Source organism: Chanodichthys erythropterus, chromosome 8 (assembly GCF_024489055.1).
Source record: "Chanodichthys erythropterus isolate Z2021 chromosome 8, ASM2448905v1, whole genome shotgun sequence".
NCBI lineage: Eukaryota > Metazoa > Chordata > Actinopteri > Cypriniformes > Xenocyprididae > Chanodichthys > Chanodichthys erythropterus.
This window is the reverse complement of record NC_090228.1, coordinates 3278979-3303860: the sequence shown is the minus strand read 5'-3', so window position 1 is coordinate 3303860 and position 24882 is coordinate 3278979. Positions and strand designations below refer to the sequence as shown.

Below are 24882 nucleotides of genomic sequence, written 5' to 3'. Positions count from 1 at the left end.
GGGAACTTCAACTATAACAGTAAATAAAACTTGCTTAGACAAATCAAAATTAAAACCTGCGGCTCGTGACGACACGATCGGTTTGTGCGAGAAACTGAACATTATTTATATCATTTTTTACCTCTAATACACCACTATGTCCAACTTCGTTCAGCTTCCTGTTAGTGAGGTCAAAAAACGCGTTGTGATGACGGAAGTGATGTCTCGCCTATATACTTCAATGAGCGCGAGACATCACTTCCGTTGTCAGAGCGCGATCAGACCTCACTAACAGGAAGCTGAACGCAGTTGGACATAGTGGTGTATTAGAGGTAAAAAATTATATAAATACTGTTCGGTTTCTCACACAAACCGATCGTTTCGTGTCTTAGGACATCAATGTGCCGTCACGAGCCGCAGGGTTTAATTTGGATTTGTCTATGGAAGTTTTTTCGACTCTTATTGTTCAAGTTCCCAATCACTGCTATTATTTGACTGACAGACGGCAGCGGTTGCAGTTAAAAATCATAATTTGCGTTCGACTGAAGAAAAAAAGTCCTCTACATCTTGGATGCCCTGGGGGTAAGCAGATAAACATCAAATTTTCATTTTTGGGTGAACTATCCCTTTAACATGTTTTCTTCCCAAGTCCTATTGCAGGTGTCTGTTGAGGTGGAGACCACATGTCTCAAGATTCCACACTCAAACTTGCCGTCATCAAGCTACGCTTTTGTTTGAATAGGCCTCTAGCGGACAAAATTATTACATACTGCACCTTTAATAAGCCTTTATCTGACCGAGTTCTGCTGTGCTCTAAATCACTCACAAATCTTATGATAATTCGATAATTCAGTTTTCACACAATATTAGTTGTTTTCATGCCTTTTGCACAACATTGCACCATTTCATGCTTTTCATCTTCAGAAAGATCTTTCTTCCTCTCCTTCCTCTCCATATGGCATGAGAACTGTGACTTGCTTAATAATGTGGAACAACCTCTAAGTAGGGTTTCCATAAACCTGACAAATTATTTAGTCTTTGATTGATTATTTAGTCTTGAGATTGATACCAGTTATCTAAAAAGACATGGATAAATAAACAAACAAACACTTTCTAAGAAAAACTAAAATCTGAATGATTATTGGACTGAAATCTTACTGATATGTCACTTGCATAATAATTTGGAACACAGTGTGTGTGTGTATATATATATATATATATAAAAATATACACAATATGTTATGTAATAAAACCTTTATTTTGGATGTGATTAATCGTTTGACAGTATATATATTTATATAATCCAGCCTGAGAAAAGTAATGCATTCATTGATGTGCAAATATGCATTTCATTTCAATTCAGAAACGCTGCACATAGAGCAGATTAATCCGATCTGATTTATGGCTAATTTGAAGCATTTTTCTTCAAATTATGCAGCTTTGCTGAGCAGCTTTTTTATTTTCATCCCTACCATCTATTGCATTTAACAAATAACGATATTACCATCAGTATGCTCAGTATATTCAAGCACAGCTGAGGAGTCACACACTTGATTGGATTTTTCCAGTTCAGGAAAGAAGCATACTTCACAGACCTTCTACCACTATAAAACTAGGTCAACCTTCCCATGGACGGGGAAAATACACCCAGCCACGCGAGGTCTGGGCTTTTTATTATTTATTTCAGATTACAGCACTGAAACAAGCAACTAATCAGCGATTAGAAGAGCATCGTATAGTCCGCGTGAAAACATATGCTTCGCAGTACCTGGAAATAAACAATGAGAGCGGAATAACAACAGGCAAGGTCTCGCGTTGCCATGGCAACCGTGCTGTCGATGTCGTCACAGGGCAGTGATGTATGTGCGCCGTGTTCTGTCAGGTGCTACTCAGAAGTGCTGGAGAAATGAATCATTCAAGAAACGAAACGGAGGGGGGAAAAAACAGGCTCCTTTGAAGCATATAATTTCTGGTCCCTTTTGAAATGCTCTGAATATGGCCAAGGGTGGTCATATGACGCTTTGTAGCTCTGTGACGGGGTCCTGACACAACTGGGTCATCCTCGCTCTGTGTTCCTCACAATAATAGACACAGTGTTTTATTACTCATCGCTGGCATCCAAACAAGCCCTTAACTCTCTGAGAGACGCCATCAGAAGACGTATGTCCTGACAGACTGAACAAGCACACATGATGTACTGTAATGGCCAACCGATACAGACCTTATGTGCGCAGCCATCTTTTGAATTTTGTGTTTGAACTTCTGTTTTTGTGGCAGCTCTGTATATTTCTATGGCATCACTATCAAAAAGGGGCATGGCTACATAAGATCTATACATTAAGCAAACTGCAGTTATGCTAATAGGCCTATTTAATACTTTAATGATGCACTAATTTTTTTAAAGCTCCAAAAAGCCTATCCATTACTCAGAAAAGTAATCCATATGACTCCAGTGGGTTAATAAATGCCTTTTGAAGCGAAACGATGAGTTTTCCTAAGAAAAATATAAATATTTAAAACTTAAACACTGGCTTCCGTACATGCGATCATGAGAGTGTCAAGTTCAGTGCGGAAGGATGGCCTCTGACGAAATTATCTGACATTTTTTCTCATTTTAGACTTCTAATTAGTGTTGCCAAACGTTCCGTATAATATGGAATCGTCCTGTATTTAATGCATCAATGAAGTGTTCCGTATGAAAGATATACGGAACGCAGTTTGTCCCGTATTCTCAGGCATACGCTCTTAAGAATTAATCATTCTATTGAGACAAATTTGCGAACATAGCCATTCGCGGAAGCCTTTAAGACCAAGCAGACTCCTCTGCCGGCTGGTCGCTCCTGCTGAGCCGGGTCTCACGCTAACAGCAAATCCCTTTCATTGTTTGCGTTTTGATTTCAGCAACATTCAGCCATGCAACAAAACATGCAATCTCCCTGAGGGAAGACGTGATCAAAAAAGGAAAGTCGTCTTTCACTGTTGCTAATGTTAAATAGAGAAAAAACATTTTACGCTCATTTAAGTGGCCTACCATGTATCGTAGACTATTCTTGGACCTCATTATTGAAACACAAAATATCAAGCACCAAAATTCTCTAAGTTCTCTTTAATTGAAAAATATGCATTTTCATTTATTCATACATGGTTGCAACAATATTTAGTTTAAATTTTTAAGTGCCATTGTTTAAAAAATGCTTTATGGGCTGAAATTTCAAAGATGTTCAGTTATTATGCTTTTAAATTACTTTCTACTTGACAATTTTTAAAAAAAAATTTAATTATGGTTTTGAATAGAGGTTGATGTTTAATATCCTTTGGTGTAGCTATAAATATAGAAAATGGTAAAATTCAACAATTTGAATATGCAGCCACATTATATCTATAGGATTGAACCATATTATAAAGCATTTAAAATGAAGATTACAAAAGAAAAGTTTATTAAGAATGAGAATATAGACAGATATTGAGATATCTTTAATACTTTTAGAATTACAGGCACACAAACTTCGGAAAAATACTATTTATAGCACTCAGACATGTTCAATTGTGTTGATAGAAAAAAACGAGATACATTTCTAGTTTCAACAATATTTGTTCTTGGCGACCATCGAAACTGTGTACCAATTTACTCACGGAGGCGCATTGTGATCCCTATCTCTAGAAATGAACCATATTGGGCCATATATGAAAATAAATGAAATATATATGAAAATATGAACCATACATGAAAATAAAAGTTTGTTAAGAATTAGAATCTAAAAGGATATTAAGATATCTGTAATATGAGTTACAAAAATGCAAACTTTGGGTGAAAAACGCAAGAATTGCTTTTTTGCCATTTTTGAACTGTTGGCATATAATGCAACAAAGATTGCTAACGTCAACAGATTTAACAAACAAATGGCTCAAAATCTCAGGTGAAAATTGTAATTCTGAACCTCCTCCAAATACTGGATAACGCAGTAAAAATACATCAATTATATTTGGCTTTCTTCTTCATTTATAATTCTCTTTCTTCAGGAAATTTGAACAGGGAAAGTTTCTGAAATATGGTTGATTTTGACACTAAATTACCCAAATGTGTTTATGTCTGAGAACCTTTTATACATCTTTTATGCACATACTTAACTGCAGATACTGAAATGACATACACTGTGTGGTTACAAATATTTTGAGTGTCCCTTATTTTCCTATAAAGAACCACGTTTTATGTATCTTATCTTCTTATATTTATTATGTTGTTTTATTTTTGTAATGTGCCTTTGTAAAGTCATTCTTTTGTTATAATAGGCATATTGTTTTGGACTGCTTTTTTGGTGAATTGCATTAAAACCAGACCAATAATCAAACTAAAAAATAATAATTATTAATGTAATAATAGCCTATAAAAAAAAAAAGAAACATTAAAAAAATGTATTGTCCCTTTTTTATTTAACAGGTAATAACAAATGAGATTTTGGTGATATTTTGACCACTCAAATAGGAAATGTAAAAAATCTGGTGTTAAAACTTGTTAACAGCATCTGTTTTTCCTGATAGACTGTACTACCTTCAAAACCTTCAACCTTTAAAACTACTTTAAACTGAAAACTCTTTCTGGTCAGGCTTTTTTAAGGCAATATCAAAGTTAGTCTTGACAAACTTTATCTGGTTTAACAATAATGTCACGCTACCTCTTTCAAAACTATAATACTTTGATGTATGTGTTTGTCAGTATTTACTGTTGTCTTTTTTAGTGACCATCTACTACATAAGTCACTATTGTTTCCTTAAGAAAGACTTTCATTTTTATGCATTGCCATGCGATGTGCTCAAACTGACATTAAGGTCGACTTATATCAGTTTATTATCACCACACGGTGTTTTACCACAGATGTTCTCAGCACATTCCCAGCAGATCGGCCTGACGTACAAGTTTGCTTACTTTCTGCCCTACATTCTCATTACAGCTGTGAAAGTGTCGCCTTCAGCACTGCTTGGGGAGGATGTAGATGGTTGCCAGGCAACAGCGTATCCTTGCCATCCTCTCCAGCCACTCGATGCGATGATACTGAGACGCCGCGCACTTACACATGCGCATTATCAGAGCCTCTTACTATGAAGTTTCCAGGCACCTAGTCACCGTGAAAGCTTCCTGTCTGTCTCAGGCATCAATGCTCAAAAATGACTTGCATACAAACACACAGAGCAGACTCTGACCTGTTCGTAGAACTCATTGACGATGCCCTCCGTCCACTGCAAATGAAGCTCCTTGCATTTCAACGGACCGTTTATATCCGCTAACTTGATACACATCTGACACACCAGCAGACGATCATTCTCGTTAGACCATTCAATCCCCGAGCAGCCATCATCCCCCACCTGAGCAAACACAAAACAAATTAATTCATGAAATGCAGAGCATTAGTTGGTCTATATGTGTATATCTAATGTACGCTAAGCGCTCACCTTGGCGTTGAATTCGGCCAGAAAGTCAAAGTGTTTCTTAAGATCAGTGGCCAGTATGGCCTCGATGACCAGGAAGCGAAAGCGTTTGAAATCCATGTGGTCCAGACTGGCCAGGAAGTTGTACTCGGGCCGCGACATGAAGAGATTCCAGGCAGAAGCTGCGTGATGGTTCTCCAGCACCGAACGGTCATTATAAAGCACGGCCTTGAAAGACACGCAAAAGACTTTTATTTTGCATTTCAAATGTTTCAAGACCCCAGAACTTTGTGATCATTCCCTGAAGCTGCAGCTACAGCCACTTTGGATATTCAGAAATATCATAATGCTTCTATGAAGTAAGACGTAGCCCTTTTGACCATTTTCATCAGACAGAAGACAAAGAGGTTCAGTTACTTAAAAGTAATAGTTTATTTGATTTGAAAAATTATTCATGTGCAGCACAAATGTGTGGGACGATGTTATTAACCATAAATATGAGCAATAGTAACAGAAAACAGCATATATACTGCCCTCCAAAAGTTCGGAAACACCCTTGGCAAAGTGTGGTTTTGGACGATATCAGCATAAATCCTTATAATTTTTTGGTGCAAATACATTACAGTAACTGGACATTATAATTAAAGACCAGCAATAATAATTTTCATTTTGATTACATAATAATGCCAATATATACATGTCAAAGTCAGACATGCCCCTTTGCCAGCTGTGATGCTGGTTACTGGTTTAAACTTGGCTTAAAAAGATTTTTGGGTCAGCACACCTTAATAGCTTCAACAATTGATTGGCAATTAAGTTTAGAATACAATGAACCAATCAGAAGCCAGTTTAGGTCAGATAGCTGCTAATGGTGGATATTTTGATGAATCGAAAATTTAAGTTTTTTCTATGTATAAACTGTTTATGTAATAAAATATGTTTTCGTAGTTTGTGTTGTCCCTTATCAGTGCAAAATTATCACAAATTAAAAAGGATTCATGCCAATATTGTCCAAAACCCCACTTTTCTAGGGCGTTTCCAAACTTTTGGAGGGCAGTGTATATATATTAGGGCTGTTTATACGGTGTATTTTTATTATATATATATATATATATATATATATATATATATATATATATATATATATATATATATATATATACTCACACATACATGTATATATTTAAGAAATATTTACATGTGTATATATATAATTTATAATATATAATATATATAATATAATGTATATATATAATTTATAAATATTTTATATATAAATATAATATATCTTTTTCAAACATATACATGTGTGTGTGTATTTATAATATATATATATATATATATATATATATACATAATAAAAAAACACAGTACACATGTATATTATGTAAAGACAATCATTTGACAGCACTAATATATATACATATTATACATATATATATATATATATATATATATATATATATATATATATATATATATATATATATATATATTTTTTTTTTTTTTTTTTTTTTTTTTTTACACGCCCCTACAAGTTCGATTAACCATCAAATTATAAGAAAAATATTTTATATATTTTTAAACATTTAAATATGAGAGAAGAACAAAACACTAAACTTGGTTAAGGTATATATCTGAATAAATTATATGCCAAATAAAGGTAAAGGTACAGATATGGGTTTTATTTTACCATGCAAAAATAAATAAAATTGCATAGAAAAACAAAAAGCTTACAGGAAAAGCATACATTGACTACAACATAATCAGCTATTAATATTTTCTTGGTATTAATATTTTTTGCATGTGATCATAATTTCTTTGTATGACAGACTGGCCAAAAGTTATGTCTGCACAATTTGGCATGTTTCATTGCATTATCATCACAAATAAAACAATTGACTCCAAGCACAATAATATTTGAATAAAGGGTGAAGATTTCAATTTTTCTAGGCCGGACATCATTTTTTGCCACAAATTTGCCAATTGGAAGTAAAATAAATAAATAAATAAATAAATTATATATAAAAATAAATGACATTTCATTATATATTTTTCATTATACCTGTGTAAATTTTGTAGAAAGCTGCTATATCCAGTATTTTTTAAATATAAGGTAAACACCATTAAATCACATTTTTGAAACCCTTATTATTAATTATTGTACGAGGCACTTCAGTAATTTGTTCTACCTCTGTATTAGTACGAGTACCCACTATGACTCCTCAGAAAGCACATATTACAATATGAGGAAATGACTTCTCTATTGTAGACACTTCAAGGAAAAGGAAAAAGAAAAAAAGCATTTAGTGTTTGTGTGATGATGGCGTTACCTGTGGAGCGCTGGTGGCCACCAGGAACGCATTGGTCCTGCCAGGATGGTCGTAATCATGCATGGCAGCTGCGACGTAGAGCGCCATCAGCTCCAGAGCAGGGATGAGGCCGGATAGACAGCTGTAACCCTCCTCCTCTACAGGATACGTCCTGGACATCAGGTACTTTGTGCGGCCATGAGCGAGTCCACTGTCAGAGTCTAAAGACAGAGAGAGCCGTAAACAATCTGTATGTCTTCAGACTTATTCAACAGCTTCGTTTCCCTGAAGTCCACTTATCACGTTAGTCAAGTCATCTCTCTTACGATTGGTGTAGTATTTACTTTGAAACTATTTTCTTAATTACAAATAAATGTCAAGTATAAACATATGAAAAATACACAAGTCTAGCCTACATAATAAGAAGTAATCTAACTAAACATATACTTTTGAATTACAAGCATGAAATATTTCCATTGTAACTTTTCCTAATATTAATGAACACACTTACCCGAGTCACTAAGTGATCCCAGTGTAGGTAAACCAGGCACAGGCTGAGTAGTGAGGTACCAAACCGCATGGAGGACGTCTGTTGCATGGATCCTGTTGTGATCTGGGGAGGAAGACGAGGTTTATTACTGCAAACCACCACTAGGGGGAGATACAGCACACACAAAAGTACAGTGAACTACCAGAAGTGATGATTTAGGGGAATTTATTCCTCTGGAGGTGAGGCTGACTGTGCACAACAACTGCTGTACATCATAAGTTATTTCATTGTTAACATATTTCTGTACACATGTCTCTTGCAGCGCACAGACTCACATGGGATGTCCCTGTATCCGTTCTCCAGAGCGTGGAAATAGTTCATGAACTCCCTCACCGGGATCTTGAAAGTCTCAAAGAGTCCCGTATCGACAAACAACTGGTAGGACACCTAAACCACAGAGAACAATGGTCAAACCTCTCAACCATGACTTAAATTAAACAAATGAATCAAAACAAGAATACTAGGATTTCTCAAAAGGAAATTTGTGTAAATACTTTTAATTATTCATACATATATGTGTATGTATACACACACAAACATGTACAAATACACTTATTTTACACTTGTTTATATAAATATTTATTAAAAATGTACTAAAAATAAAATTAAAAAATAAACAAACAAACAAAAAACAAATAAAATTGTAATTGTGACTTTTTATCTCGCAATTCAGACTATATAACTTGCAATTTCTGAGAAAAAAATGTCAGAATTGTGAGATAAAAAGTTTTAAAAAGCAATTACACAATTACAAAAAGCAAAAACAAGCTTCCATAACTAACTGACACTCATTTTTAATACTTAACAAAATGTATTATTTTAAAAAAATGCCCAAATATCAGCCAATTATTAGCCAATTATCCTGGCCCAGGTGTCAAATTTGACATGCATTTGTTGCTGGAATTGAAAAATCTGGAAGCTTTCATACTGGGCACGTTTGCTGTGGTCCAAAACAATCTTATAAGTGTTTTGTTGAACTAACTCGGCTGAAATGCATGCGTTACTTCCTGAACAAGTGCGCACACAAGTCTGTGTTGCTTTTACATTCATGTGAATCACGCCGAAGTTCCAGTGCAACCGAACTCTGAGGTGATCTCAGGTTTGGTCCGCATGACAGCTAGTTTTTCATGCCAACCATGCCCTGTTTTGAACTAAGCTGCCAGTGTGAAAGCACTTATAGTTCATTTGGTGGATGTCAGTATTGTGCGTCTGCACTCTCGATCTCCACTAGATGTCAGTGTCTCACCTGGCTGAGAATGCGGCCACATCTGCCGTTGGTTTTCTCCACCAGACTGAAGATGGGGAAGTTCCAGTTGTTGATCTGACTCATGAGAGGCTCCAGTCCCTCCATTACCAGGGGCTCTGGGGCCAAGATGGGCTTATCCTGCAGAGGAAATGATTTCAGATCACAAACTGTGCCATCTTATATATATATATATATAAAAGCACTGAACATGACTGACATTACTTACTACTAAAAAAATAAAAATAAATACAAATCAAGTGGCTCATATGAAACTACTAAAGAGTGTAGTTAAAACGGCATAACACAAAGAGAGTCTGTCATCAAACCACAGCAAAAGCAAATCACCAGCAGATGAAAGTAAAAACACTCAGTGATTAGTTTTGATGACAGTTTGATGACAGGTTTAGTTTTACTGGATCAAACAAACAGCCCAGTGTATTGCACATAACACTCATTTATTTATGCCGTTGCTGTATTTTTATTTGCATTATACATTTTCTGAACACCGCAAATAAATTATTTTCTTCCTCAGTAGTTTTGTCTTGTTTTCCAGTACAAATATCTGTATGAACACATTTACTTGAGAAGCAGACTTAAGATATTAAGTCCTGTTTTCTTATAAAATAAAAAAAAAATAATTTATAAAATAATGTTTACTTTTAAAAGCATTAAAAATAACAGAGCTTATGTTTAAAATAAGAAAATATATCTAACGGTAGAGTAAGAAAAATACAGAATATTATAAATTCATTTAATTATTTATTTAATTTTTAGTATAAAACGTGCCATTTTGTACTGGAAACTATGCAAGCTTGAAAAAAAAAAAAGGTAATTGCGACTTTATATCTCACAATTCTGTCTTTTTTCTCAGAATTGCAAGATTTAAACTCTCAATTGCAAGATACAAAGTCAGAATTGCGTGATATAAAGTCAGAATTGCGAGATATAAAGTCAGAATTGCGAGTTAAGATCAGAATTGCGAGATATAAAGTCAGAATTGCGAGATATAAAGTCAGAATTGAGAGATATAAAGTCAGAATTGAGAGATATAAAGTCAGAATTGAGAGATATAAAGTCAGAATTGCGAGTTAAGATCAGAATTGAGAGATATAAAGTCAGAATTGACAGATATAAAGTCAGAATTGTGAGATATAAAGTCAGAATTGCGAGTTAAGATCAGAATTGAGAGATATAAAGTCAGAATTGAGAGATAAAAAGGCAGAATTGTGAGATATAAAGCCAGAATTGCGAGTTAATATCAGAATTGAGAGATATAAAGTCAGAATTGAGAGATATAAAGTCAGAATTGCGAGTTAAGATCAGAATTGCGAGATATAAAGTCAGAATTGTGAGATATAAAGTCAGAATTGCGAGTTAAGATCAGAATTGAGAGATATAAAGTCAGAATTGAGAGATATAAAGTCAGAATTGCGAGTTAAGATCAGAATTGAGAGATATAAAGTCAGAATTGTGAGATATAAAGTCAGAATTGTGAGATATAAAGTCAGTATTGCGAGTTAAGATAAGAATTGAGAGATATAAAGTCAGAATTGTGAGATATAAAGTCAGAATTGCGAGTTAAGATCAGAATTGAGAGATATAAAGTCAGAATTGTGAGATATAAAGTCAGTATTGCGAGTTAAGATCATAATTGAGAGATATAAAGTCAGAATTGAGAGATATAAAGTCAGAATTGCGAGTTAAGATCAGAATTGCGAGATATAAAGTCAGAATTGAGAGATATAAAGTCAGAATTGAGAGATATAAAGTCAGAATTGCGAGTTAAGATCAGAATTGAGAGATATAAAGTCAGAATTGTGAGATATAAAGTCAGAATTGCGAGTTAAGATCAGAATTGAGAGATATAAAGTCAGAATTGTGAGATATAAAGTCAGAATTGCGAGTTAAGATCAGAATTGAGAGATATAAAGTCAGAATTGAGAGATATAAAGTCAGAATTGCGAGTTAAGATCAGAATTGAGAGATATAAAGTCAGAATTGAGAGATATAAAGTCAGAATTGTGAGATATAAAGTCAGAATTGTGAGATATAAAGTCAGAATTGCGAGTTAAGATCAGAATTGAGAGATATAAAGTCAGAATTGAGAGATATAAAGTCAGAATTGCGAGTTAAGATCAGAATTGAGAGATATAAAGTCAGAATTGAGAGATATAAAGTCAGAATTGTGAGATATAAAGTCAGTATTGCGAGTTAAGATCAGAATTGAGAGATATAAAGTCAGAATTGAGAGATATAAAATCAGAATTGCGAGTTAAGATCAGAATTGAGAGATATAAAGTCAGAATTGTCAGATATAAAGTCAGAATTGTGAGATATAAAGTCAGAATTGAGAGATATAAAGTCAGAATTGCGAGTTAAGATCAGAATTGCGAGATATAAAGTCAGAATTGCGAGTTAAGATCAGAATTGCGAGATATAAAGTCAGAATTGCGAGTTATAAAGTCAGAATTGCGAGTTAAGATCAGAATTGCGAGATATAAAGTCAGAATTGCGAGTTAAGATCAGAATTGAGAGATATAAAGTCAGAATTGCGAGTTATAAAGTCAGAATTGCGAGTTAAGATCAGAATTGCGAGATATAAAGTCAGAATTGCGAGATATAAAGTCAGAATTGAGAGATATAAAGTCAGAATTGTGAGATATAAAGTCAGAATTGAGAGATATAAAGTCAGAATTGCGAGATATAAAGTCAGAATTGCGAGTTATAAAGTCAGAATTGCGAGTTATAAAGTCAGAATTGCGAGTTAAGATCAGAATTGCGAGATATAAAGTCAGAATTGCGAGTTAAGATCAGAATTGCGAGATATAAAGTCAGAATTGCGAGTTATAAAGTCAGAATTGCGAGTTAAGATCAGAATTGCGAGATATAAAGTCAGAATTGCGAGTTAAGATCAGAATTGAGAGATATAAAGTCAGAATTGCGAGTTATAAAGTCAGAATTGCGAGTTAAGATCAGAATTGAGAGATATAAAGTCAGAATTGCGAGATATAAAGTCAGAATTGCGAGTTAAGATCAGAATTGAGAGATATAAAGTCAGAATTGCGAGTTATAAAGTCAGAATTGCGAGTTAAGATCAGAATTGCGAGATATAAAGTCAGAATTGCGAGTTATAAAGTCAGAATTGCGAGTTAAGATCAGAATTGCGAGATATAAAGTCAGAATTGCGAGTTAAGATCAGAATTGAGAGATATAAAGTCAGAATTGCGAGATATAAAGTCAGAATTGCGAGATATAAAGTCAGAATTGTGAGATATAAAGTCAGAATTACGAGTTAAGATCAGAATTGCGAGATATAAAGTCAGAATTGAGAGATATAAAGTCAGAATTGCGAGATATAAAGTCAGAATTGTGAGTTAAGATCAGAATTGTGAGATATAAAGTCAGAATTGTGAGATATAAAGTCAGAATTGCGAGATATAAAGTCAGAATTGCGAGTTAAGATCAGAATTGCGAGATATAAAGTCAGAATTGCGAGATATAAAGTCAGAACTGTGAAATATAAAGTCAGAATTACGAGTTAAGATCAGAATTGTGAGATATAAAGTCAGAATTGCGAGATATAAAGTCAGAATTGCGAGTTAAGATCAGAATTGTGATATAAAGTCAGAATTGCGAGATATAAAGTCAGAATTGCGAGTTAAGATCAGAATTGTGATATAAAGTCAGAATTGCGAGATATAAAGTCAGAATTGCGAGTTAAGATCAGAATTGTGATATAAAGTCAGAATTGCGAGATATAAAGTCAGAATTGCGAGTTAAGATCAGAATTGTGAGATATAAAGTCAGAATTGTGAGATATAAAGTCAGAATTGTGAGATATAAAGTCAGAATTGAGAGATAAAAAGGCAGAATTGTGAGATATAAAGCCAGAATTGCGAGTTAAGATCAGAATTGAGAGATATAAAGTCAGAATTGAGAGATATAAAGTCAGAATTGCGAGTTAAGATCAGAATTGCGAGATATAAAGTCAGAATTGTGAGATATAAAGTCAGAATTGCGAGTTAAGATCAGAATTGAGAGATATAAAGTCAGAATTGAGAGATATAAAGTCAGAATTGCGAGTTAAGATCAGAATTGAGAGATATAAAGTCAGAATTGAGAGATATAAAGTCAGAATTGCGAGTTAAGATCAGAATTGAGAGATATAAAGTCAGAATTGTGAGATATAAAGTCAGAATTGTGAGATATAAAGTCAGAATTATGAGATATAAAGTCAGAATTGCTAGATATAAAGTCAGAATTGTGAGTTAAGATCAGAATTGCGAGATATAAAGTCAGAATTGAGAGATATAAAGTCAGAATTGCGAGTTAAGATCAGAATTGAGAGATATAAAGTCAGAATTGAGAGATATAAAGTCAGAATTGCGAGTTAAGATCAGAATTGAGAGATATAAAGTCAGAATTGTGAGATATAAAGTCAGAATTGTGAGATATAAAGTCAGTATTGCGAGTTAAGATAAGAATTGAGAGATATAAAGTCAGAATTGTGAGATATAAAGTCAGAATTGCGAGTTAAGATCAGAATTGAGAGATATAAAGTCAGAATTGTGAGATATAAAGTCAGTATTGCGAGTTAAGATCATAATTGAGAGATATAAAGTCAGAATTGAGAGATATAAAGTCAGAATTGCGAGTTAAGATCAGAATTGCGAGATATAAAGTCAGAATTGAGAGATATAAAGTCAGAATTGAGAGATATAAAGTCAGAATTGCGAGTTAAGATCAGAATTGAGAGATATAAAGTCAGAATTGTGAGATATAAAGTCAGAATTGCGAGTTAAGATCAGAATTGAGAGATATAAAGTCAGAATTGTGAGATATAAAGTCAGAATTGCGAGTTAAGATCAGAATTGAGAGATATAAAGTCAGAATTGAGAGATATAAAGTCAGAATTGCGAGTTAAGATCAGAATTGAGAGATATAAAGTCAGAATTGAGAGATATAAAGTCAGAATTGTGAGATATAAAGTCAGAATTGTGAGATATAAAGTCAGAATTGCGAGTTAAGATCAGAATTGAGAGATATAAAGTCAGAATTGAGAGATATAAAGTCAGAATTGCGAGTTAAGATCAGAATTGAGAGATATAAAGTCAGAATTGAGAGATATAAAGTCAGAATTGTGAGATATAAAGTCAGTATTGCGAGTTAAGATCAGAATTGAGAGATATAAAGTCAGAATTGAGAGATATAAAATCAGAATTGCGAGTTAAGATCAGAATTGAGAGATATAAAGTCAGAATTGTCAGATATAAAGTCAGAATTGTGAGATATAAAGTCAGAATTGAGAGATATAAAGTCAGAATTGCGAGTTAAGATCAGAATTGCGAGATATAAAGTCAGAATTGCGAGTTAAGATCAGAATTGCGAGATATAAAGTCAGAATTGCGAGTTATAAAGTCAGAATTGCGAGTTAAGATCAGAATTGCGAGATATAAAGTCAGAATTGCGAGTTAAGATCAGAATTGAGAGATATAAAGTCAGAATTGCGAGTTATAAAGTCAGAATTGCGAGTTAAGATCAGAATTGCGAGATATAAAGTCAGAATTGCGAGATATAAAGTCAGAATTGAGAGATATAAAGTCAGAATTGTGAGATATAAAGTCAGAATTGAGAGATATAAAGTCAGAATTGCGAGATATAAAGTCAGAATTGCGAGTTATAAAGTCAGAATTGCGAGTTATAAAGTCAGAATTGCGAGTTAAGATCAGAATTGCGAGATATAAAGTCAGAATTGCGAGTTAAGATCAGAATTGCGAGATATAAAGTCAGAATTGCGAGTTATAAAGTCAGAATTGCGAGTTAAGATCAGAATTGCGAGATATAAAGTCAGAATTGCGAGTTAAGATCAGAATTGCGAGATATAAAGTCAGAATTGCGAGTTATAAAGTCAGAATTGCGAGTTATAAAGTCAGAATTGCGAGTTAAGATCAGAATTGCGAGTTATAAAGTCAGAATTGCGAGTTAAGATCAGAATTGAGAGATATAAAGTCAGAATTGCGAGTTATAAAGTCAGAATTGCGAGTTAAGATCAGAATTGAGAGATATAAAGTCAGAATTGCGAGATATAAAGTCAGAATTGCGAGTTAAGATCAGAATTGAGAGATATAAAGTCAGAATTGCGAGTTATAAAGTCAGAATTGCGAGTTAAGATCAGAATTGCGAGATATAAAGTCAGAATTGCGAGTTATAAAGTCAGAATTGCGAGTTAAGATCAGAATTGCGAGATATAAAGTCAGAATTGCGAGTTAAGATCAGAATTGAGAGATATAAAGTCAGAATTGCGAGATATAAAGTCAGAATTGCGAGATATAAAGTCAGAATTGTGAGATATAAAGTCAGAATTACGAGTTAAGATCAGAATTGCGAGATATAAAGTCAGAATTGAGAGATATAAAGTCAGAATTGCGAGATATAAAGTCAGAATTGTGAGTTAAGATCAGAATTGTGAGATATAAAGTCAGAATTGTGAGATATAAAGTCAGAATTGCGAGATATAAAGTCAGAATTGCGAGTTAAGATCAGAATTGCGAGATATAAAGTCAGAATTGCGAGATATAAAGTCAGAACTGTGAAATATAAAGTCAGAATTACGAGTTAAGATCAGAATTGTGAGATATAAAGTCAGAATTGCGAGATATAAAGTCAGAATTGCGAGTTAAGATCAGAATTGTGATATAAAGTCAGAATTGCGAGATATAAAGTCAGAATTGCGAGTTAAGATCAGAATTGTGATATAAAGTCAGAATTGCGAGATATAAAGTCAGAATTGCGAGTTAAGATCAGAATTGTGATATAAAGTCAGAATTGCGAGATATAAAGTCAGAATTGCGAGTTATAAAGTCAGAATTGCGAGTTAAGATCAGAATTGTGAGATATAAAGTCAGAATTGTGAGATATAAAGTCAGAATTGTGAGATATAAAGTCAGAATTGAGAGATAAAAAGGCAGAATTGTGAGATATAAAGCCAGAATTGCGAGTTAAGATCAGAATTGAGAGATATAAAGTCAGAATTGCGAGTTAAGATCAGAATTGCGAGATATAAAGTCAGAATTGTGAGATATAAAGTCAGAATTGCGAGTTAAGATCAGAATTGAGAGATATAAAGTCAGAATTGAGAGATATAAAGTCAGAATTGCGAGTTAAGATCAGAATTGAGAGATATAAAGTCAGAATTGAGAGATATAAAGTCAGAATTGCGAGTTAAGATCAGAATTGAGAGATATAAAGTCAGAATTGTGAGATATAAAGTCAGAATTGTGAGATATAAAGTCAGAATTATGAGATATAAAGTCAGAATTGCTAGATATAAAGTCAGAATTGTGAGATATAAAGTCAGAATTGCTAGATATAAAGTCAGAATTGTGAGTTAAGATCAGAATTGTGAGATATAAAGTCAGAATTGTGAGATATAAAGTCAGAATTGTGAGATATAAAGTCAGAATTGTGAGTTAAGATCAGAATTGAGAGATACAAAGTCAGAATTGCGAGTTAAGATCAGAATTGTGTGATATAAAGTCAGAATTGTGAGATATAAAGTCAGAATTGTGAGTTAAGATCAGAATTGAGAGATACAAAGTCAGAATTGCGAGTTAAGATCAGAATTGAGAGATATAAAGTCAGAATTGTGAGATATAAAGTCAGAATTGCGAGATATAAAGTCAGAATTATGAGATATAAAGTCAGAATTGCTAGATATAAAGTCAGAATTGTGAGTTAAGATCAGAATTGTGAGATATAAAGTCAGAATTGTGAGATATAAAGTCAGAATTGTGAGATATAAAGTCAGAATTGTGAGTTAAGATCAGAATTGAGAGATACAAAGTCAGAATTGCGAGTTAAGATCAGAATTGTGTGATATAAAGTCAGAATTGTGAGATATAAAGTCAGAATTGTGAGATATAAAGTCAGAATTATGAGATATAAAGTCAGAATTGCGAGATATAAAGTCAGAATTATGAGATATAAATTCAGAATTGTGAGATGTAAAGTCAGAATTGTGAGTTAAGATCAGAATTGAGAGATACAAAGTCAGAATTGCGAGTTAAGATCAGAATTGCGAGATATAAAGTCAGAATTGTGAGATATAAAGTCAGAATTATGAGATATAAAGTCAGAATTGTGAGATATAAAGTCAGAATTGTGAGATATAAAGTCAGAATTGTGAGATATAAAGTCAGAATTGTGAGATATACTGTAAAGTCGCAATTCTGACTTTATATCACGCAATTCTGACTAATTCTTGTAATTCTGACTTTATTACTAACAATTGTGAGAAAAATAGTCAGAATTGTGAGATAAAAAATTTGCAATTACCGGTTTAAATTTTTATTTCATAGTGGAAACAAGCTTCCATTGGAAACAAGACAAAAATATATATACTACATATTTTATGCATGCTGATGCATAAAATATTTTTTTTTACTTCTTGTAGGTCCTCTTACACTGAACAGCAAAAAAAAAAAAAAAAAAAAAAGGAGAAGAAATCCCCCATCTACCTGCCTGAACTAAACTGCAGTGATAAAAAATCAATTTGTCCTGCAGAAGCCCTGTTTACCTCTGGAGGTATGAGAGCAGCCAGTGCGAGCGCCTGAGGCGGGTACGTCCCGCAGGGGTTCCTGTGACCCTCTCTGTCTTCCTCATTCTGTGCAAAGTCGCTGCTGTCACTGTGGTTGGTCTCATAGGTGCAGTCGTAGTCTGATGACATTATCACCGGTTCGTCTGAAAGGTTATTAGAAAACCGTGATTATGCCTCTTGTAATATTTCACGTTTGAGCAGACTGACAGCTTTGAAAGACTCTGTGCATCGTAAAGACACCAATTACACATTATCTCAGAGATTCAATCCAGGATCGAGCTGTAATATCACAGATCACAACAGCAAAATGGATAATAAGTGAAATGCATCTAAATGCTAATTCAGAGCTGGTCCTGCTCAGAGAGAGACAGACATGATGGCGGCGTCACCTGACTGTTGGGTTCTGTCTCCTGCGTCTGTGGATCCATCGCCGTGCCTCAGTTTACTGTACGGTCTTCCACAGCTACAACACACACAACAAACCACTCACATCACTGTCAGGACTCATTTTTCCACATTCTATATATATATATATACTGTATATGAATGAACTAAATATATCCCCCTTAGAAGAAGTGAGGCGATTCATACATATAAAAATCATGGGTTTTAGTGGATTTAGTTTTAATTCATTAATTTATTTTAATTCATTCTTAATTAATTTTAATTAAATTTTATGAATTAAACAGCTTGTAAACATACTTTATTATAACAACAATAATGAAAAATATAAGTTTTTGCCTTTATTTGCTTTTGTATTAATATATTTATTAATAAAGTAATAAACCAAAAATTTACTTGGGTAATTTGTCTGTTAATGTTATTGCAAATAAAATAATAATAAATAATTTTTTTTTATATTTCTTAAGAAAAAAAAATGTATATATACTGTATATATTCCAAATAAAATATTAATAAATAAAAATTCCAAAATTATATTTTTCCATATCTTTTAAAGAATATATAACTAAAATATAGTTTAAAAATCTAAAAATAAAGTCTAAAAATAATGAGTATATATATATATATATATATATATATATATATATATATATATATATATATATATATATATATATATATATATATATATATATATTTAATTTTATATTACTGTCAATTTATTTATTTAATCAGACATTTTTGATATTTTTGATATATTTTTACTAGTGGGTGCAGGACACTGTAGTTCATTTATGTAAGTGAGGATAGCAAAATAAAGTAAACTGTGACATATTATACCCAAAAATTCTTCATACAGTGGACTACCAGTAAAATTGATACAAATTTGGAACCAAAAATTATTCAGACTTTGACCTGACCAACATAATTAAGATTACTTTTTTTGACACAGTTTAACTCCGACATCTTGAGATTAATGAAGATTAATGAATGAAATGTTCAAGGTGTCTGAATATATATATATATATATATATATATATATATATATAACTATATTTTTAGTTTTTTATTTCCCTTTATTTGCATTTTGTTGTTTTGTTGTTACTGTTAATCATGTTGTTGTTAACATAATACTATAATAACAACAATTTACTTTTTTACTACATGTTCCTGGTTTTAATGTGGATGATTTGTCTGTTAATGTAATTCCAAATAAATAAAAATCTTTCATCAAATTTCATCATTTTCACATAAAATCAAATCACATTCTACTCTTTTTTTTTTCCCCTCACAGAATATTCAGTTTCACTTGATTACGATAGAAAAATGCCATTTCATGTTGACTTCAGGAACATTCCTTTAAGAAAAATAAAAGACACTATCTATCGTTGTAGGCACTAGAATCTGTTCATTACGCTTTATGTTTGTATGCTTCATGAGTTAGGAAAGCTAGGAAACGGCTGATGCGTGCATAGAGTATGCATTGCATGATTGCATATTTTAATATTTTGAACTGAAATTGAGAGGCCACTGTCACTGTTGTTTAGTTTAGCTCTTTGAATTAACGGGCCAGACAGAACCTAATCAAGCTGTTCCTTTGTGACCAGCATTCATTACGGGCCAAGGGGACGGTGACCTTGTCTCATCGCCAGGACATTATAGATCGCGAGTACAACAGCAGATCTGACCATGTATGTCCATCTGTTAATATTTAGACACAGTGTTGGTTATTTTTCACAGTTAATGATCAGTGGTTGTTCAGTAACCACATAATGGCTGCAGTCCGCTGTTGTAGAACATCCTGGGCCACAGGATACGCTCAGAAGCAGCAAGCATGTGGTTTCAGCGTAGTGATGTATTGTGCTCGAAATGAATATTAACTCGATGTTCGTAATCAAAATTACTCATTAGTAGCCCTGCATGGAATCTGCATAAGCAAAATTCCTCAAAAAGACTTCCAGAGAATTTGAACGCACATCATTCACAAAAAGCAACACGGTACACAACATTGTTATCTTTCTAATAAGAGGCTCCGATTTTTGTGTTGTGTTCTTTCAGGAATATATCACTGAACTACTACTCCAACAACATGACATGGCCGTCTCACATACTGAATCTAATAACCAGAATGTAATATAATAACCGTTCTTTTCAATTAAATTACAGCAAGAGTTGTTTTTAAAAACAGATATATCAGTATTGGAAGAATGAAAATAAATGTGTAATATGCAAATATAAAAGCACAGATTTGAGTTCTGTGGGCGCTACACCTGCAAGTTTGTTTATTAAACATTTTGGATAATATAATATAGAATTAATATTAAATAAATTGCCGCAAGCATTTATTTTTAATTTTTTTAACAAAAATAGATATGAGAATTACGTAAGTATAAGGTAATATGTGGGCGATACACCTACATGTTCGTTTATTAAATATTTTGAAAAAAAAATAATAACAACTGTGTGTAATAAATTACATCAAGAGTTATAAAAAATGGTTATGAAATGAATATTTAAAGGATAAGAAAGAGATGACTAATATGCAAATATGAAATTATTTACATATAATATAGACTTTGAAAAATCCTGCAGACTTCAATTATTTGAGCTATTCACAATAAATGATATGAAATGAATATTTAAATGATAAGATGATTAGTATGCAAATATAAATGTACTAATTACTTTTGGATAGTTTGACACTGCTTTCAGACACAAATACAAAAGTAGTGCTCTAATGTCTGCTTTCAATACTGAATGAATTTCCACCACAATAAGTGTAAATATCAACAGAAACCACTTTTACCCAATGTCCCTTTAAGGCAAGTCATTTCAGTCAGCGGCCATCTATTTCAGTCATGCAATTACAGCTCCTATCTCTTTGAATGGGGAAACATCAAATTCTCCAAAGCTGTTCACCAAGCTTACGCTTACATTTCATATATGAAATCACCATTGAAATCTGACAACATAAATCTCATAAATTTAGTTTCTAAATGCTCAGATCCTGACATATTTTAAGGCCGGAGCAGCCAATGCGCGCGTCCCAGAACACTGACTGTTCGACCGGAGATTCTGACGGCAGCTGCAGTGACGCGATGACTTTACCAACTGCTGATTGGCTCTTTTATTTAGAAGGCGGGGCTTACTCCGCCATTTTGCATTGCACTTAGTAATCTGAGTGCCTAGTCTGTGTATATCTAAAGTCTTTAGTTTTACCTGCTACAAAGTGGAGGAGGCGCCCAGTGTGTGGTAGTGGGGCTGGGGGCGCTCTGACTGTGGGTTAAGGCTTTGTGGGGGCTACGTGGCGGCAGGCCGTCGGCCTGCGGAAGCTCTGTGTCAGGCAGCTCCATTGAAGGGCTTTTGTTGGTGGGACTGTTGACCGGAGTGCCCTGGACTGGAGGGGAGGAGCAGGGTGAAGCCAGAGGTGAGATGTTGGAAGAAGGATAACCTGTCAAAGAGCAGAGGCATCACACTGGCACTGCCAAAGCCGATTCATCTCCTTTCACTCGACAAACACACACACAGAGTGCTTTACCTCTTCGGCTCTTGCTATAGATGTGGTTGGTGGCGGGGGCAGCGTATGAAGCAGACATGGATCTGCTCTTGGAAATGGTGAGCATAACGGAGTTGTTCCATGAGTCACTGTTCACCAAACTGCAAAGGAGGAGAATATTTTATGGTTTTACCTGGTATGTTGTTTTCAGGGCTTGACATTAACACCCGCCAAGCTGCAAAATGCACATAACGCAGTCAGTGTCGGGGGTAACGCATTACGTGAGTTACATAATCAGATTACTTTTTTCAAGTAACTAGTCAAGTAAAGCATTACTTTTAACATATCTGAGTTACTTTTTCAAATAATGCAACTTTTTCCATTTATTGACTGACACCTCTCTTGCTCCCATGTTGAGAGAAATGGTGAGTAAGTGCTGAGGTGTGAAGATGATGGTTATTCTAGACAGTTGTAGACTAAATGTGAGCATACATTTACTCGTTTACTTCTTCTCCTGTGTCCTATTCTTCTGTATTCCAGAATGGCAGCACAGCTGAAAAGCTTGTTTGTTTGAGCTGCGCCCTCTACTGTACAGGCGTGAATTTGCATTTCCTTCAGCCTGAGGCTTATTCATTTGACTTTAGGTGTGAATGGCCTTTACATTTGCCAAAAATGTAAGAAAAAAGCAGCCCAGATGAGAAAAAGTAACACAAACGTAATGCATTATTTTGCATTACTAAATTGCAATGCATTACTTTTAAAAGTAACTTTCCCAACACTGAATGCACTCCTAATAGCCACTTTGGTGGGTTGAATTTGATATATAATACATTTTTCAATTGTAGTCTTTTAAAAAGGCATTTAAAATAATAAACTAAGTGCGATTTTTCGATACATATTGATACTGAAATATCTGAAATGCTTCCAATATTCATTTTCCGCAGAATAGCCGCATGATACCAGCTGCTCTTTCTCTCTCTCGTCTCTCAGACAGTGAGTCGACACACAAACCCTCCTCCCCTCAATCACTTGCTTCATTTACTCCGGATGAATATTGTTGGTGTTACAGGACTTGAATTTTGTGCGTGCACATAAAGCCGCCTTTCAGTACTAAATTGAGTTTTTTTCGCCACTTATCGCGCTTAAACCGTCAGATACACACAAAATGGTCAAAATGCCGGTCTTGGTGAGTATTCACGTAAACATGGTCAGTTATGTTTGAAGTGAAAGTAAACAGTTGAGAAAGAAAACGCATGTGTAACGGTATAATGGATCTGTGTGTCAGGTCTTAAAGTGACAGCAGCCTAATAAACCTGCTGCCAAATTATGAGATAATATTAAAAATATCTATATGGCAGTTTTTCCCATGGTATCGATACCATAATTGTAGCCAATGAAAATGCTGAGAGGCTAGTAACTTTGGAAAACCACGAGCCACAGTGATTGGCGAGCAAAACAAGTTAATGTCAAGCCCTGGTTGTTTTACTCACTGCAGAAATTATTTCCAGTTCAACTAACAGATTATTGGGTGCATGTAAATGTATCGTGTCTTCGATGAAAATGCTTCACCTTAACTCAACATGGCATAACCATTTACCTCTCAAGAGGTGCACTTGTAAATGAAAAAGTTCACAATGCACTTTCCGGGGTTAAACAAGTCCAAGTGGCATGTTTTTGGAGAGGGGTTCAGACTTGAATTTTCCTGCCACCTTTAAAGGATCCGAGGGAACAGGCCTCCTGCTGTGGGAACACTCTTCAGATATCCATTAAGGAGACCTGCCACTTTAAGACCAGCCTCAACATGGTAATGCAGGCAACCGTGTGACCCTCCATTTTTCACCGGGGCTTTTATTTCGACAGGATCTGAATCTAAACACAAACCTGGCTCTCGTGTCTCCAGGAAGCCTCTTTAAACTCTCTGTCTACACAGTGCAGATGGCTATCTGGATATCCGTATTAATGGGCTGAACTTTAGCTGAGCTGTATAACTCAAGCTGAAATAAGAGATATAAAGGTGGAGAAATGCCCAAAGATGGACATTATAAAATCTGAATCAAACATTCTGACGGAGCGCGGCGGCGTGTAGGAGCTCTGGAAAGTTCAAGCACTTGACGCGATCCACAACAGCTGTGTGAAACACTGACGTACGAGACAATGATGACAAACAAAACAAAATGAGGGCAAACGGATAAAAGTGGTTTCAGATAAATCCCCAGAAACTCATGTTTTCAGAAAGTATGTACTGTTGCTTCAAAACACTACATGAGTCACATACAGCGGACCTGAGACGTATTTGGACAAATGTGCAAATGTCATTGCGTTTAATTACAAAAGCAAGCATACAAAAATGTCACAAAAAAACTGTTTGTTAGGTTTGAAATGATAAAAAACAATAGATAATGCCTCCAAAATGAACTATTTGGACACTTTTGTGGTTGTGAATCGTTGTTGAAACGTACATAGATGATGTGATGAACTACACATGTGGTTTCACTGCTAGAGGGCTGACTTCATACATCCAATCACCAACAGCTGATTAACTCTTTCCCCGCCAGCGATTTGTTTTTAAAGTTGCCAGCCAGCACCAGCATTTTTGATAATTTTCACAAAACTTTCATGGCCCCCAAAATATTTTGTTGAACGAACATGCAATATCTCAAATAAAAGAACCGACCCTCTGATTTTTTTAAAAAACAAAACAAAAAACAACATTTTATTCTAGCTTCATGCATTCGTTTTTATCAACACTTCAATGTGGGTATGTTTCATTAAAAAAAAGCAACATTTCGAACAAAAATCTGAGAAAATCGCATTGCAACATGTGTGTAAGCAATGCTTCTATCGCTTGTTTCTGCTTCTTTTTCGACTGTGTTTTGA

At 34.1% G+C, this 24882-nt stretch overlaps 1 protein-coding gene across 5 annotated transcripts in view; it reads right to left on the bottom strand.

The window, feature by feature from the left end:
* The window catches only part of pde3a (phosphodiesterase 3A, cGMP-inhibited), a 125053-nt gene that overhangs the window by 10905 nt on the left and 89266 nt on the right, over nt 1-24882 (bottom strand). For 3 of the 5 annotated variants that reach the window (XM_067391455.1, XM_067391454.1, XM_067391451.1), the window contains 10 exons: nt 22048-22166; nt 21729-21960; nt 18497-18570; nt 18087-18250; nt 9512-9649; nt 8541-8652; nt 8227-8328; nt 7737-7936; nt 5428-5631; nt 5179-5340 (listed from right to left, as the gene is read on the bottom strand). In XM_067391455.1, coding sequence (XP_067247556.1) covers nt 5179-5340; nt 5428-5631; nt 7737-7936; nt 8227-8328; nt 8541-8652; nt 9512-9649; nt 18087-18250; nt 18497-18570; nt 21729-21960; nt 22048-22166 — 1507 coding nt within the window. The remainder of the gene's footprint in view (nt 1-5178; nt 5341-5427; nt 5632-7736; nt 7937-8226; nt 8329-8540; nt 8653-9511; nt 9650-18086; nt 18251-18496; nt 18571-21728; nt 21961-22047; nt 22167-24882) is intronic. The other 2 variants (XM_067391452.1, XM_067391453.1) reach the window with 2 other exon arrangements.